Consider the following 13,132-nt stretch of genomic DNA (forward strand, 5'->3'; position numbering starts at 1 on the left):
CGTCATATAGTACGTAGCAGTCAAAATCACCAAATACTTTGAAACATACAAAGTAGTCATTACCAGTGACTCAGTCAAAGCGGTCAAATTGTTCGAGATATTCATCGTGTACAAATATACCGGAGCGCGCACGTCGCCAAATACTTTATAACATTCAAGCCGACATTAGTACCGTAGCAGCCAAAGTATCCAAAAGTATGGGATACCACAGGAAAATTGACTTTATTACACACCCTATAAGGTCCAATGATCTAATTAGCTAGTCACGTGAACGGTGTTCCATTTTCAGTCTCTTGGTGCAAAACGCACGTCATTACCTTTTTAATTAAATAAAAACTACCTACCCTACTTTACTGCAACCTTTTGAACGCCACGGTCGGCCACAGACGACGAATCTTTTTTTCTAAAAACCGTTCCATAGGCGCCACGAAATGCCGACATGGCGCCTATGACACGATGTTCAGCTGTCGAGTTCTAAAGGTTAACGGTCACCTGTCATATTGCGATATCTGATATCAGTTGAGGGGATCACAACAAACTGTCCCCAAAGCGAAACACACAATTGGACTCGCTCGTGACCTTGTCAATCATTTTGTATAGGAACAGTGAATGTGTTACGGCACAAGTACTACTTAAGTAGGTACTTGTTCTGAGCTACTTAGTTCATAGTATGTATGTGAGTACCATGGTAAATAAATAAAAAACTAAGTATTTCTGATTTAATTTAATGTAAGTACCATCCCTTTTTAACAAAGTATCTTCAATGCTTATTTTTCACTCCGTACAATGTTCTGAAAATAAATTAAAGATAATCAAAAAAATGTTAACTTTCTATCCCATGAGGAATTCCGTAACTCCTGTGTCAATAGAGAAATAAATAAATAAATATCACGGGACACTTGACACCAATTGACCAAAATTTGAGAACAAAGCATTTGTATTTTTCGTACAAATATCCGCCCCGATTGCGGATCGAACCCGGGACTTCGAGCTTCCTAGTCAGAGGCCGTATTTCCTAACGCTTCTGACACTCGCAATCACAATGAAATGACGGTTCCGCATACAAAAACTGTCACTTGATTGCGATCGCCAGCGGCAGAAACGTTGACAATACGGCCACCAGAGGCACATACAATGGCAGAAGTGACATACCCTGACACGGCATTTAAAGATGAGATATGCAGCGAGGACGGCGAATATGGGTAACAACATGAATCCAACCACCGACCAGCCTGCTGTCGCAGCGGACTGGGTTTGATCAGTCAGCCCAGAGAAGAAAGCAGTCTGGAAAAATCAAATGCAAATGAAATATACTGAGCAGCAAAAAAATCTAGCCCCGCAAATGTACCTCAGTTACAGGGAATTTTGTATGTGGAGCGGGGCCAAATTTGCTGAGCAAGTATAGTTTCGTCTGCGGGCAAAGCGCTGTGAAAGTTTGAACATTCATACTAATATTATAAATGTGTGTGTGTCTTTGTATGTATGTTTGTCCGTCTTTCACGTCGAATCGGAGCGACGGATCGACGTGATTTTTGGCATAGAGATAGTTTATGGGCCAGAATGACATAGGCTACTTTTTATCCCGAATAAATGCAGTTCCCGGGAACAGCGCGCGATAACCGAATTCTACGCGGGCGAAGCCGCGGGCAAAAGCTAGTAAAAAATATTAAAAACAGACAAGGCTGTCCCATAATATTAATTGACATTGCCATTGCCGTCATTGCTATCCGTAGAGGGTTTAACTTTAACTTTTCCATTTCTTTTTTCAAACAGCTTTCGTCTTAGAAGACTCCACTTCTTCATAGCCTTGCAGGCCAGCAGACTTCTAAATCCAGTCCTGGGTGGGTCAAGAATCTATGGCTCGATAGCAGGTATCTAGGTACAATACTTACGTAACCAGTTACCAAACAGGAACACATTATTCCCATCTGTTAACCAGTTACGAAGTCGCATCTATTTGACAATTCGTATTGACTAACGCGCTTACGGTCGCATTCACCATCTCTTTCTACTCTCGTCTTATAAACGTGTGACAGGAAGAACTGGTGAAAACGATTGTGATTCCAAGTGTGTTAGACAATAAAGGTCTCTACACATTACACCGTATGACTGTAATAGGAACGTGTCAGACGGAGTTTCAAATAGAATTTCAACCGCTAACTATGACACGCAACGGCGACGGTTGGTTACTGATCGTGCTAGTGGGTATAGTCTCATACTTTACGATACAAAGCTATAAATTAACTAAAAGAATTTCTTTGCTCACCCGCAAATTTACATACCCCCGCATACACGCATATTTTGCATAAACTTGCTATCATAAGGTCGCGGGTGAGCAAAGAAATTCTTTTAGTTCATTGATATGGACCTAAGCAAAGTAACGTATGATTCAATAAATTACAAAGAATATATTTTTGCCTGGCACGTTGCTAATGGTATTATACGGTGTATTGTGTAGAAACCTTAAGGCCTCAGCTTATTTTTACCCACCATAAGAAAAAAAGGTGCGATGGCCCAGCAGATCCTTATGAAAACGCATGGGTACTCTCCCACCGCGAAGAAAATGTCTTCGCAGAAAGTAGTCTGGCCGTAAGCGAAGGTTATGACGAAGCCCATGACGGCTGCGATGGCCGTCCGTGGTCGAGTTACCGGCCAGTCCATTAGAAAGGTTAGGATGTACAGGCCGCTCTGGGAAATTAAGAGTCAAGTTGTTCTTTTAAAGTATTCAAACGAAATAAGAAGTAAACTCCATAGTTTTGCGAATGGGAAAGTGAGGTCGGTAAAAAAACTTGAATTATTTCTTAGCGGATTATTCTCGACAGAGGTTTTCCCGAACCGGTGGCAGATTTTTACACATTCGTATGTAGGTATTTGTTATGCATAAATTAAAAAACTTTTTGATTTTGAATTTAACTACACCTCGCTGCGTACATTCATATGTACGCACACACTTGAAAGCAAGTTACCTACGTTAACAAATTTGTACCATCAGCCGTTAGTAACATATAATATCATTGTATCAGCCAAATAAGTGGTCTATCAATTTTTAAACAAGTTCCTATCAAGTGAATTAGTCGCTACAGTCGAACTTTCAAGTTGACAAACACTTCTATTGGCATTATTATTTTATGACATGCAAACGATTATCAGCTTTAGGGTGGTAGACCACATATTTGGCTGATGTTACCTAGTCGAGCTACGCACTGGCGTTCTGTTAGGTAACTTACCAATAACATGCTCACGATATGCTGATGAAAGCCAGTCAAACTATTTTTAATCCTATTCCATAAACTATAAAGCATTCCACAATGTATAGCAGATTTTGTCATTTAGTTATAAAAATTAAAGATGAACAGAATATTTCTCACTTGTGTGCACAGAGTTATGACGCCGATCGTGCAGAATAGTGAACAAATGATGATCAAGAAGGCCCACGTTATCTTCCGTATGGAGCGGCCTGAGAACGTCGACATGATCGTCTGGACTGTCAGAGACTGCAAGCAAAACTTGTTTTAGTAAGTAAATAGCATAGAATGTCACAGACGGGTGTTCTAGCGTCGCCGTTTATATTTAAAATTGGCTACAATGTAACATACTTGAGTACCTATATGAGCACAACAAAATAAATAGCGGAGCAGTCGCCGTGGCTGAAATCGGCTGGGAGTTCATCACCATCGATCTAAAGTTTATTTCCTTGTGACTTAAGACTAGCTGTAAAATCGCACGAGTAAATAGAGCCAAAAAATGTTGTTTAATACCTACTTTGTATTTAAGGTAGCTGACAGCAGGTACAACCAGTGCTCTGTATCAACATAAGACTTCCTTTCCTCATCGCTGTCGTTGACAGGTACATATAGTGATGATTCTATTCTCTTCGGCAGTTTACACTCGCAGCTACTCTTTACTCGTACACCGTGCAATGTGCCAGCTAGTATAGGTGACGTGAGTGTTGAACCTGCTGCTGCATGGCTTAACCTGCACTGCATGGCATAATAAACATACCACAAAGGAAACAGTGAGGACGAACAGAGTGAAGAAGATCAGGCCGGACCAGAACTGGCTTCCAGGGACGCGAGCTACGTAGTCCGCCCACAGTATTACGGACGCCGGAGGACCTGCGCAAACCAGAAACTACGTTCACTATTAATATATATAAACACTACTACACTACTGGGACTCCGCCTGCAACGATGATAAGCTGTGGGGCAGCTTCAGCTGTACCTATACCTGTAGGGATGACGACACCAATCTACAGACGTACGTAATTTTTGTAGGTTGATAAAAGACGATTCTTCCTTCGATTTTGTATGGCAACAGCTAGTTATGACGTACTTATTTTCCAACCCAATCGACTATAAGAACCAATATTTATCTGTTTTAAGAAAGAAGAAATATTTATCTGTTTTTAAGCACATAAAATCAATTTTCTAATTTTCAGAGCTGAACTTGAGTGTTTTTCAGCAAACACCATGTTGTTGTATCCCTATTTCACGGCCCAGCCACAACTACGTGCAGCCGAACTGGCCGAAGACACAGAAAACTTTTTCTCTGTTCATTGTGCGGCTGGCCTCTACACAGTGGTTACCTGAAGTTCATAGTAATGACTGTACATTGAATGTAGATCTTACCAAGAGTTTTTCAGTGAAGGAAAAATAATATCCTAAGGAACAACCCTTCAACCCTACACTTGTGGAGCCATTCAATAGTGTGTATGAAGTTTCCAATCCACATTGGGCTCGCGTGGGAAGTACAGCCAAACCCTCTCATTTTGAGAAGAGGATTATGCTCAGCAGTGGAATATATAGACCAGAGATGGGCCGTAGGTACGCACCTAGCGTAATGGGCGAATACTCCCAGTGGGAGTTATCAACGTGGTCTCTATCACCGGGACATGCTGACCATAATATGCCGGGGCGGTCGTCGCGCATGCCTGCGAACAGAGATGGGCGTTACGTTTATCTAAATGTATTCTAGATAATGATGAAGCTGGAGACACCGGAAAGATAAAGCAAGCTTACTTCGCATAGCGTCAATAGTAGCGCTACTACGATTACTACGTACCTATGCAAACCACTAAAATAAAAAAGCCTGATATTTTTAGTTTAAATTTCAACATAAAATTAGATATAATTCGTATTTGAAAATCCTTTAATACTTTGCCCATCTCTGTTTGCAAACCAATTCATGAAACGCCCTACATAATAATACCTACTCCATAATCATCATCATCATCATTAATTTAAGAGCTTAGCTCTTGTCGGTGGAGTAATCGCCACTCTTTTCGGTTCTCTGCCAGCGTTTTCAGCTCCTGATACGACATGACATTGACTTTTTCCTTGGCTTGATCTATAAATGACCGTCTCGGCCTTCCCCTGCCTCGCCTGCCTTCTATTCGCCCTTCCAAAATAGTTTTTATGTAGCTGTCATGTCGTATCAGATGCCCCAGCATATTCCCTCTCCTATTTTCAATCGTCCTCAACAGCCGCCTTTCCTCTTCCACCAACTCTAAAACCTCCTCATTAGTTCTCCTTTCAGTCCAGCTAATCCCCTCCATTCTCCGCCAGCACCACATCTCAAACGCACTCAATCTGTCTCGGTCCCGCTCAGTCAATGCCCAAGTCTCGCTCCCATATAATGCTATACTCCAGATGTAGGTCTTAATAAATCTTTTCCGAATGGTCCTTGAGATTTTGGCTTTAAAAATGTGTTTTTTTATCATTGAATGCTATCTTAGCCATGGCTATTCTTGTTTTCACTCCATAATTTCAAGAAGAAAATATGGATACTAACAAATTTGATCTTCGGGGCTAAGGTTGAGTTTAACTCTCAACCTTGATTCTCCCAGACTCCTTTTACAGGAGGCAGGAGCGTAAAAATTCGTCGAATTATTCACGTGAAATAGTAACAATGCAATATCGTCGGCAATAGTGAAATCTTCTTACTAGCAGACGTACCTACTTAGTACCTACTTAACCGCTTAGGTATACTGCACTATGTGTAGTTACTGAGAATAGCTTTAAACTCATCATTAGTTTTATTTCAATCAATTTGGAGTAAAAACTGGAAATTGGATGTTACGCGAGTTCGCACTATCCCCGACGCTTTGTCGTTTCTAGCCTGAGTAACGGAGATATGCCAATATTGCGTTAAACGCAACGCACGCTATTCAAGTACAAATACAAACTTAACATTGGAGATCGGAAGTAACTATGCATAGTTAAAGTGAGAAAAGTTTTTCCATGTCAAAGTCTTTTGACATTGACTTAAGATTGATTTTAACTCGGCCTGTGTAAAAACTTTTTTACCATGTATAGTATTCCAACGTACCGCTCCAAATATTCGTGCCGTTGCTGTCATAATCTGTCATCAGAGCACCGTGCGTCGCACCCAGGGTCAAAGCGGTGAGCATGCAGCAAGTCTTTGAAGCCACGAACGATAACAGCGCAGTCTGGGACATCTTGACCTTTTGTTGAGGACAATAGGAACCCAGCATCACCAGGGTCCCCTGAGAGACCGTCATCTCTAGTAACGCGTATTCTATAGCTTCGCGCCAAATCTGAAAAAATGGAGCAAGTTTTCGAAATAGGCACTTTTACACTGCGAGCAAACTTTTACACTGCGGGATTGTTCCCGGTAGGCAACCAAGTTTGGAAACTGGTTACCTATTAGGAGTTAAGATTGGTTTTTGGAGTATTTTTGTATTTTTTATTTCAACTCCAAATTTTGTTACTTTTACGGTCATCCCGTAAAATCCTGCACCTGGAATGCTGAGGACCAGGGTTCGATTCCCAGCGCTGGTCTCTTTATGTGGTTTTTCTGTGCATCTAGGTTTCAGTTTGTATTTTCTATTAGTTGTTGATTTTTTCCATAAAAATAATTTTAAAATGTAGGTAGTTGTTTAATTTATAAATGGCACTGTTTAATGTCAATAATTGACCCGTATTGCAACATACCTAATGGTGATTTTCCACCGGCGAGGCGAAACGAGAATTGAAATTTGTATGCATTCTCCCGCGCCCGCCACCTGACGTCGCGGGCGCTGCCATAGAAATTTCAATTCTCATCTCGCCTCGCCGGTGGAAAATCACCTTAATAGTCGGAGGCCTAGATGTGTAAAGTAATAATCGAGCCGCTAATGTCAGCGATGTGAAGAAATTATAGAAAATTAAATTGAAATGAAAATTCAATTAAAGTAATGCATAATTCTACGACTATCCGGACCGTATTTTCAAATATTCGAATATTCGCTCTTAGTGTAATTACCGCTTAACATCAGTGCAGAACAAAGCCCTCCCCCCACCCCTTAGAACGTCACATGAACTTCAACTCGCCAGTTGCATCCACTGGTTGTCCGTGACTAATATAGTCAGTCGACTTAGTGGAGGCCTGCCAACGTTTCGTCTTTTCGGCTTTTCTCCTCCAACAAGTTATCTGTTTCTCGAGCGATGATATATAATGATCTTAACTGACCTGAAATCCATCAAACAGCACGCTCCAGTCACATTCCCGGAACATCCGGCCTGCGCCCTCCAGCCGAGTGCAGCCGATGGCGCAGCATATAAGCACGAAGAAGGCTAACACGTCTTTGAATAGCACCAACTGCGAAAAATTACGAGAAAAGTGCTTCAGCTACACACTCGATGTCATGGGAGTTGCGATGAAAGGTAGCAGAGCCGTAGTGTGGCTATGGTACACCATGCTGCATGTTGAACTCAGTTCTCTCTCTCTGTCTCTGTCATCATGACCGAAAAGAGGGAGAGAGTGGAGTTGCGTGAATAAGCAATGTACCTATAGGTGGATGCTACATCGCACATCGCGGCGCAGCAATGAGTAGAGCTAACAAGCAGCGTTTGGAGCATAATACGGTCCAGGTGTTGCATGGACTCGTGCAATTCCACATTAAAAAAAAAAACAAAAACAACACATTACAGAGTAAGACAGCCGGTGAAATTACTGGCACTTGAGGTATAATAAATAATAATAATAAATATAACGGGACAATTAACACCCATTATCCAGTCGAAAAATAAGCTTAGCACGTAAGCTTGTGTTATGGGTACTAAGCAACGGATAAATAGAATTATTCAGATAGATACATATTAAATACATATTAAACACCCAGACCCGAGAACAAACATTCGTATTTCATCAAATACAAATAGCTGCGACACGGGAATCGAACCCGGGACCTCAAGCTTCGTAGTCAGGTTCTCTAACCACTAGGCCATCTGGTCGTAGGTATATATCTTAGGGCTCTAGGTTGGCAACGCATCTGCAATACCCCTGGTGTTGCAGATTTATATGGGCGGTGGTGATCTCTTACCATCAGGAGACCCACATGCTCGTTTGCCATCCAGTCGAATAAATAAAAAAATCAAGGTTTTATTTTTCGGTCACGTAAGATTTAGAATTCTGCTGTCAATTCAGTACATCATCCATACTCCGAAATTCGAAAATAGAAGTTCGTATCGTAGGTACCGTCTCGCTGATGCTTATATTATTTAATATATTTTGCTTAGCTTGCTTAGCTTATATATTTTGAGAAAAAGTTTATTCTATTTCAGAATTATTCACCATTTTTGAGAAAAGCTTTATATTAGTCTCGGCTGGAATAGCAATTGCTGGCTTCGTATTAGTTAAACGGACTCGCAAGCTCGTCCGTTTAATACTCATACTCAGCCAGCAATTGCCTACTTCCAGGCCACGACAATAATCTACTATTATTATTATCTTTATTATTAGTATTAGTTACTGAATTTCAATACAAAATCGCTAATACTAAGCTTGTAATTTGTTATGAAATTGGGCCCTGGTCTGAATGACGACAGAATTATGAACTGAACTGACGCCAGAATGAGCGTATAATGTACCTAACCCAAGTCTAAGGATACCTTTGAATATTAAATGATATTGTAACGGATAACTCACGTCTTAAACCGAGTTTAGCTCGACGTGTTTCGGGCTATTTCGTAGCCCTTCTTCTCAGGAGCACGCGACTCATGTCGAGCTAAACTCGGTTTAAGACGTGACTTATCCGTTACAATAACATTTAATATGAGGTAGTTACGGTAGTTTCATGTTCAAAATACCTTTGAATAGCTGTAAATCTTCTTGACCGCAATGAAATAGATGAGTAGCCAGCAGATGACGTAGTAGGCGTAGAGCTCCCAAACAATTTTCCCCATGCCTCCTTCTAGATCATCACGTTTCAGATTTAGCACGAAATTACTGAAAAAATAACATAAAATCGTTTTAAATTGGATAGAGGTAGATAAAAATAAATTATGCCACATTCATAACTCGTTTAGATTTAGACGATAGCTGGACGGATTTGGACGAAATTTGGTATGAAGATAGCTGGACATCTGGAATAACACATAGGCTACTTTTATCCTGATATTTCCGTGGGATCGAGATAAAATCCCGAAATCTAATCCACTGGGTATAGTCATGAAATTTGGCACTGTCGTTTATCATGCAACGTCAATTAAGACCAAGATTTGGGAGTTCCCATGGAAATTGAATAAACTTTACCGAAATGATAAGTTAAGGTTAAGGTAAAGACTATAGTGCTGAATAGAAACTAAGAGCATCTTTTCACCAAATAAAAGAAACACTAACAAAAAGAACGAGTTCGCTGGCGTTTCGCTGTCGTTGGTGAGCGGGCGATGTCTCGCGGCGCAGGGCGGCTGAGCGGCGGCCGCGCAGTGCAGCCACGGCAGGAAGGAGTGAGCCGAGTGCACCGCCAGCGCCAGCCACCACGCGGCCACTACGCCCAGCGCCAGCGCAGTCACCGCGCTCGTAAGCAGCATTGAGCAACCCACCCCTGTGACAGATCGTTACACTGTTAGTACTTGCAGTAATACTGTGTCGTGAGCGAGTGAGCCTACCTATAGCGACAGCCACCACGCGACGGACGGCCACGTCTAGTGTGAGTGCAGACGCCGCACAATCAGCAGCATTGAGCAACCCACCCCTGTGACAGATCATTCAGCTGAAGTAAGCTGCAGTAACGTGTATCGTGAGCGAGTGAGCCGAGTTAGCGACAGCCACCAAGCGACGGCTACGTCTAGTGTGAGTGCAGACGCCGCACATCAGCAGCATTGAGCAACCCACCCCTGTGACAGATCATTCAGCTGAAGTAAGCTGCAGTAACGTGTATCGTGAGCGAGTGAGCCGAGTTAGCGACAGCCACGTCTAGTGTGAGTGCAGACGCCGCACAATCAGCAGCATTGAGCAACCCACCCCTGTGACAGATCATTCAGCTGAAGTAAGCTGCAGTAACGTGTATCGTGAGCGAGTGAGCCGAGTTAGCGACAGCCACCAAGCGACGGCTACGTCTAGTGTGAGCGCAGACGCCGCACCGTCAGCAGCATTGAGCTGTGACAGATCTTACAGCTGCAGTAACACGCAGATACGTGGTCGCGTGAGTGAGTGAGCAGAATGTAGTGCGTGCCAGCGCTAGTACCTACAGACGCTGCGCTCATCAGCAGCATTGAAACCCCCTGTAACTTAATCATCTCACCACTACCTCACAGACATAAACGGCATAAACCATTGGAATTGATACTTTATACTTTAAACTTAGATGCCTGTCTACGCCATCACTACGAGCGCTGGCTGGCAACACTGCAGGCCCGCGCCGCCCGGGCCCCTCCCTACCTGCTCAACTTGATTCGAGCAAGCGGCGCGTCGGCTCCATCACTATTTTACTTAATTATTCGCATGACAGTCTCTTTGCATTTCAATATTTCATTTACAAACTCAACATACTTAGTTCTAAATCCCAAATACCTCTTGCAACCGGCGCTAAGTCCCAAGCAGACAGCACGCCCTTCTTCGTCACGGCTCCAATGACCAGCTCCAAGAAGAACATGGGGTAGCCAACAAACACGCTGAACACGTTGTAGAGAAATATAAAAGGCAGCAGCTTGCGAAGGTCGTGCAAGTACGGGTGCCACCACAGTTGGAAGACGCCGATGCATGAGGATACCACGAGCTGGCGGTACGAGATGTTGTTCGTCCAACGGTCGACTTTCTGGTTAGAATAAAACTATGAAGGGAAATATGAACTGTAGCCTGGCCCATGTACTACGAAGTGCAAAATTCGAACTTCGTATTTTGCCTTTATCTTGCCGCCTCGTTGACACTTTATTATATTTTTTAAGTGAGAGAGATTGTACGATACGAACTTCGGTTTTCGAATTTCGTAGTAGCCCCCCAGCAGCCAGGTTCACTATCGTACTTCGCGTAACTGGATCATTATTCGAGAGTTTCTACCTCCTCATTTTCGTGATCACATTTTTATTATGTATCGGCTGTATAATTTGATGACATTTTCGATTATTTTTTACGTCCTGTACGAGTACTTCTAATAGATAACCAAGAAACTTTCAACATGTCAACAAAAATGTGTCCATGAAAATCATCTTACTTCCTACTACTTAATATTACATTATAAATTTATAAATGTGAAAGTTTGTGAAGATGTTTGGAGGTTTGGATGTTTGTTACTCCATCACGCAATAATAGCTGAACGGATTTACCTACATGACATTTGGCGTACAGATAGACAAAGAACTGCATTGAGACATAAGATACTTGATAGGGTTTAGCTGGCGCTGCCAAGAGCGCAATCAGCGGTATCGGCAATTTTTGGAAAAAACATTAGTTTTTCTTTTACAAATATAAAATTTTACTCGCAAATGTGATGAAAAACATTGTATGTCGCACGGGCTTCTAATAGACTCTCGTTCGTAATTCCTTATTTACCGCCCTTAAGACACAATGTACTATTTTATACGGTTTTGCTAGATAAATAAAACCGAAAAAACTGAGTATGCCTATGTATGTAACTTTAAAAAAAAATTGCACTTATTCTGTTTTGCCAGAATACCCTCGCAATAAGCTAATTGAAAAAACAAGATAAATACGATTTTTTCCGACAAAATACGATGGCAAAACATTATTCACTACATCTGTACCGAAACCTTTTTTCAAGCTAAACTCTGTCATTTATTTATTGCTTTGCCACTGTTGTCGTTGTATATTTAAAAAAATTGCTCGGCCGCAGGTTAAGGCTAGTACCTAGGTACGGAATAAACGCTCGAATAATGTCCCGACCGTCAGTCATTTTATTCCTACCTGATGGTTGGCAATCAAGCATTGTCCGCTTCAAGCGGAACTTTTCCCAAGGCACGACTAATCTATGACATCAGCTTCCTGAGACCGCATTCCCGGAGCGGTACATCTTAGGAATCTTTTCAAACGACGCGCGACGAGCGTTGTCTCTGCAGGGCTACTACGAAACTCGGAAGTTCGTGTCGTGCGGTCCCTCTGACACTTATACTTTTTAATACGAGAGCGAGAGGGACGGTACGATACAACTTCGAGTTTCGTAGTAGCCCTGCTGTTCATTGCACATCGAGACCTTCGCCACACAATGGTACCTAGCAGTGGCAGCACACGCAATGAACAAAGAAAACGTGCTGCACTGCTGCCCACTGGCGTCTAGTTCGCGGCCTAAGGGTTTCGGATAACGTAACTTTAAAAATTGCTGAAGAAAGCAGGTTTGACTACTTACCACGGGGACATCCGTGGAATCAGAGGTAGTAGAGTGAGTTCCAGTTTTTGTAGGTGTGTGAGTACTCTGAAAACAAGACTTAGTTCACTGCGGATGCGCGGAGTCTGTTTTTGCGGGATAATATAATATTAGATAGGTCTCCCCCCCCTAACCCCCTGTATCCGCCCTTGAGGGCATGGGCGTCGTTACCAAGCGGGCCTAGAGGGGATTCAAATTTCACACCGCACAAGGAAAGCAAATCCTATCCGTATGTTAATTTTGACTGAAATACACAATATATTATCGTAAAAATGTACACTTACCACGCTGTCACTCATTATTTAAATAAATATCTATAAATATGCATTCATAAAATATTTATCTTTCATATAAATATGTCTAAAGTGACTTGTAGAAGTGTTTCCAAGTGTTTCACAGAAACTATCAAAGAGTATTGTTACTATAGAGAAACTGTCTACGGTTTTACAGACATGCCATTCATTGCCATTCTTGCCATTCACAGATAATAAGTTCAGGTTGTCACTCCATCACTCCCAAAATAGTGAAGGA

At 42.1% G+C, this 13,132-nt stretch overlaps 1 protein-coding gene across 3 annotated transcripts; it reads right to left on the bottom strand.

Annotated features, from left to right (window-relative positions):
• Positions 1-709: 709 nt before the first annotated feature.
• On the bottom strand, positions 710-12,974 carry LOC141430002 (sodium-dependent serotonin transporter-like). 3 transcript variants are annotated; one of them, XM_074090532.1, is made up of 13 exons: positions 12,886-12,974; positions 12,584-12,649; positions 10,795-11,038; positions 9,622-9,826; positions 9,090-9,228; positions 7,471-7,599; positions 6,328-6,556; positions 4,832-4,930; positions 4,003-4,115; positions 3,369-3,494; positions 2,491-2,688; positions 1,153-1,284; positions 710-791 (listed from the first exon to the last, which is right to left on the bottom strand). In XM_074090532.1, the coding sequence occupies exons 1-13, from the start codon at positions 12,898-12,900 to the stop codon at positions 768-770; spliced, it is 1,719 nt and encodes a 572-aa protein (XP_073946633.1). In that variant the 5' UTR covers positions 12,901-12,974; the 3' UTR covers positions 710-767. The 3 variants fall into 3 exon arrangements, with proteins under 3 accessions (XP_073946633.1, XP_073946632.1, XP_073946634.1); XM_074090531.1 differs by having other exon boundaries at positions 10,795-11,053; XM_074090533.1 differs by lacking the exon at positions 4,832-4,930 and having other exon boundaries at positions 10,795-11,053.
• Between the last annotated feature and the right edge of the window lie 158 nt (positions 12,975-13,132).

Source organism: Choristoneura fumiferana, chromosome 8, assembly GCF_025370935.1.
Source record: "Choristoneura fumiferana chromosome 8, NRCan_CFum_1, whole genome shotgun sequence".
Lineage (NCBI taxonomy): Eukaryota > Metazoa > Arthropoda > Insecta > Lepidoptera > Tortricidae > Choristoneura > Choristoneura fumiferana.

Excerpts from the sequence above, each read along its gene's own strand:
- LOC141430002 (XM_074090531.1), bottom strand. Across the intron at positions 6,557-7,470 it reads TGCTGTTTGATGGATTTCAG|ATTTGGCGCGAAGCTATAGA; the intron begins GTCAGTTAAGAT and ends CCATTTTTTCAG. Across the intron at positions 3,495-4,002 it reads TCCTCACTGTTTCCTTTGTG|TCTCTGACAGTCCAGACGAT; the intron begins GTATGTTTATTA and ends TTTTGCTTGCAG.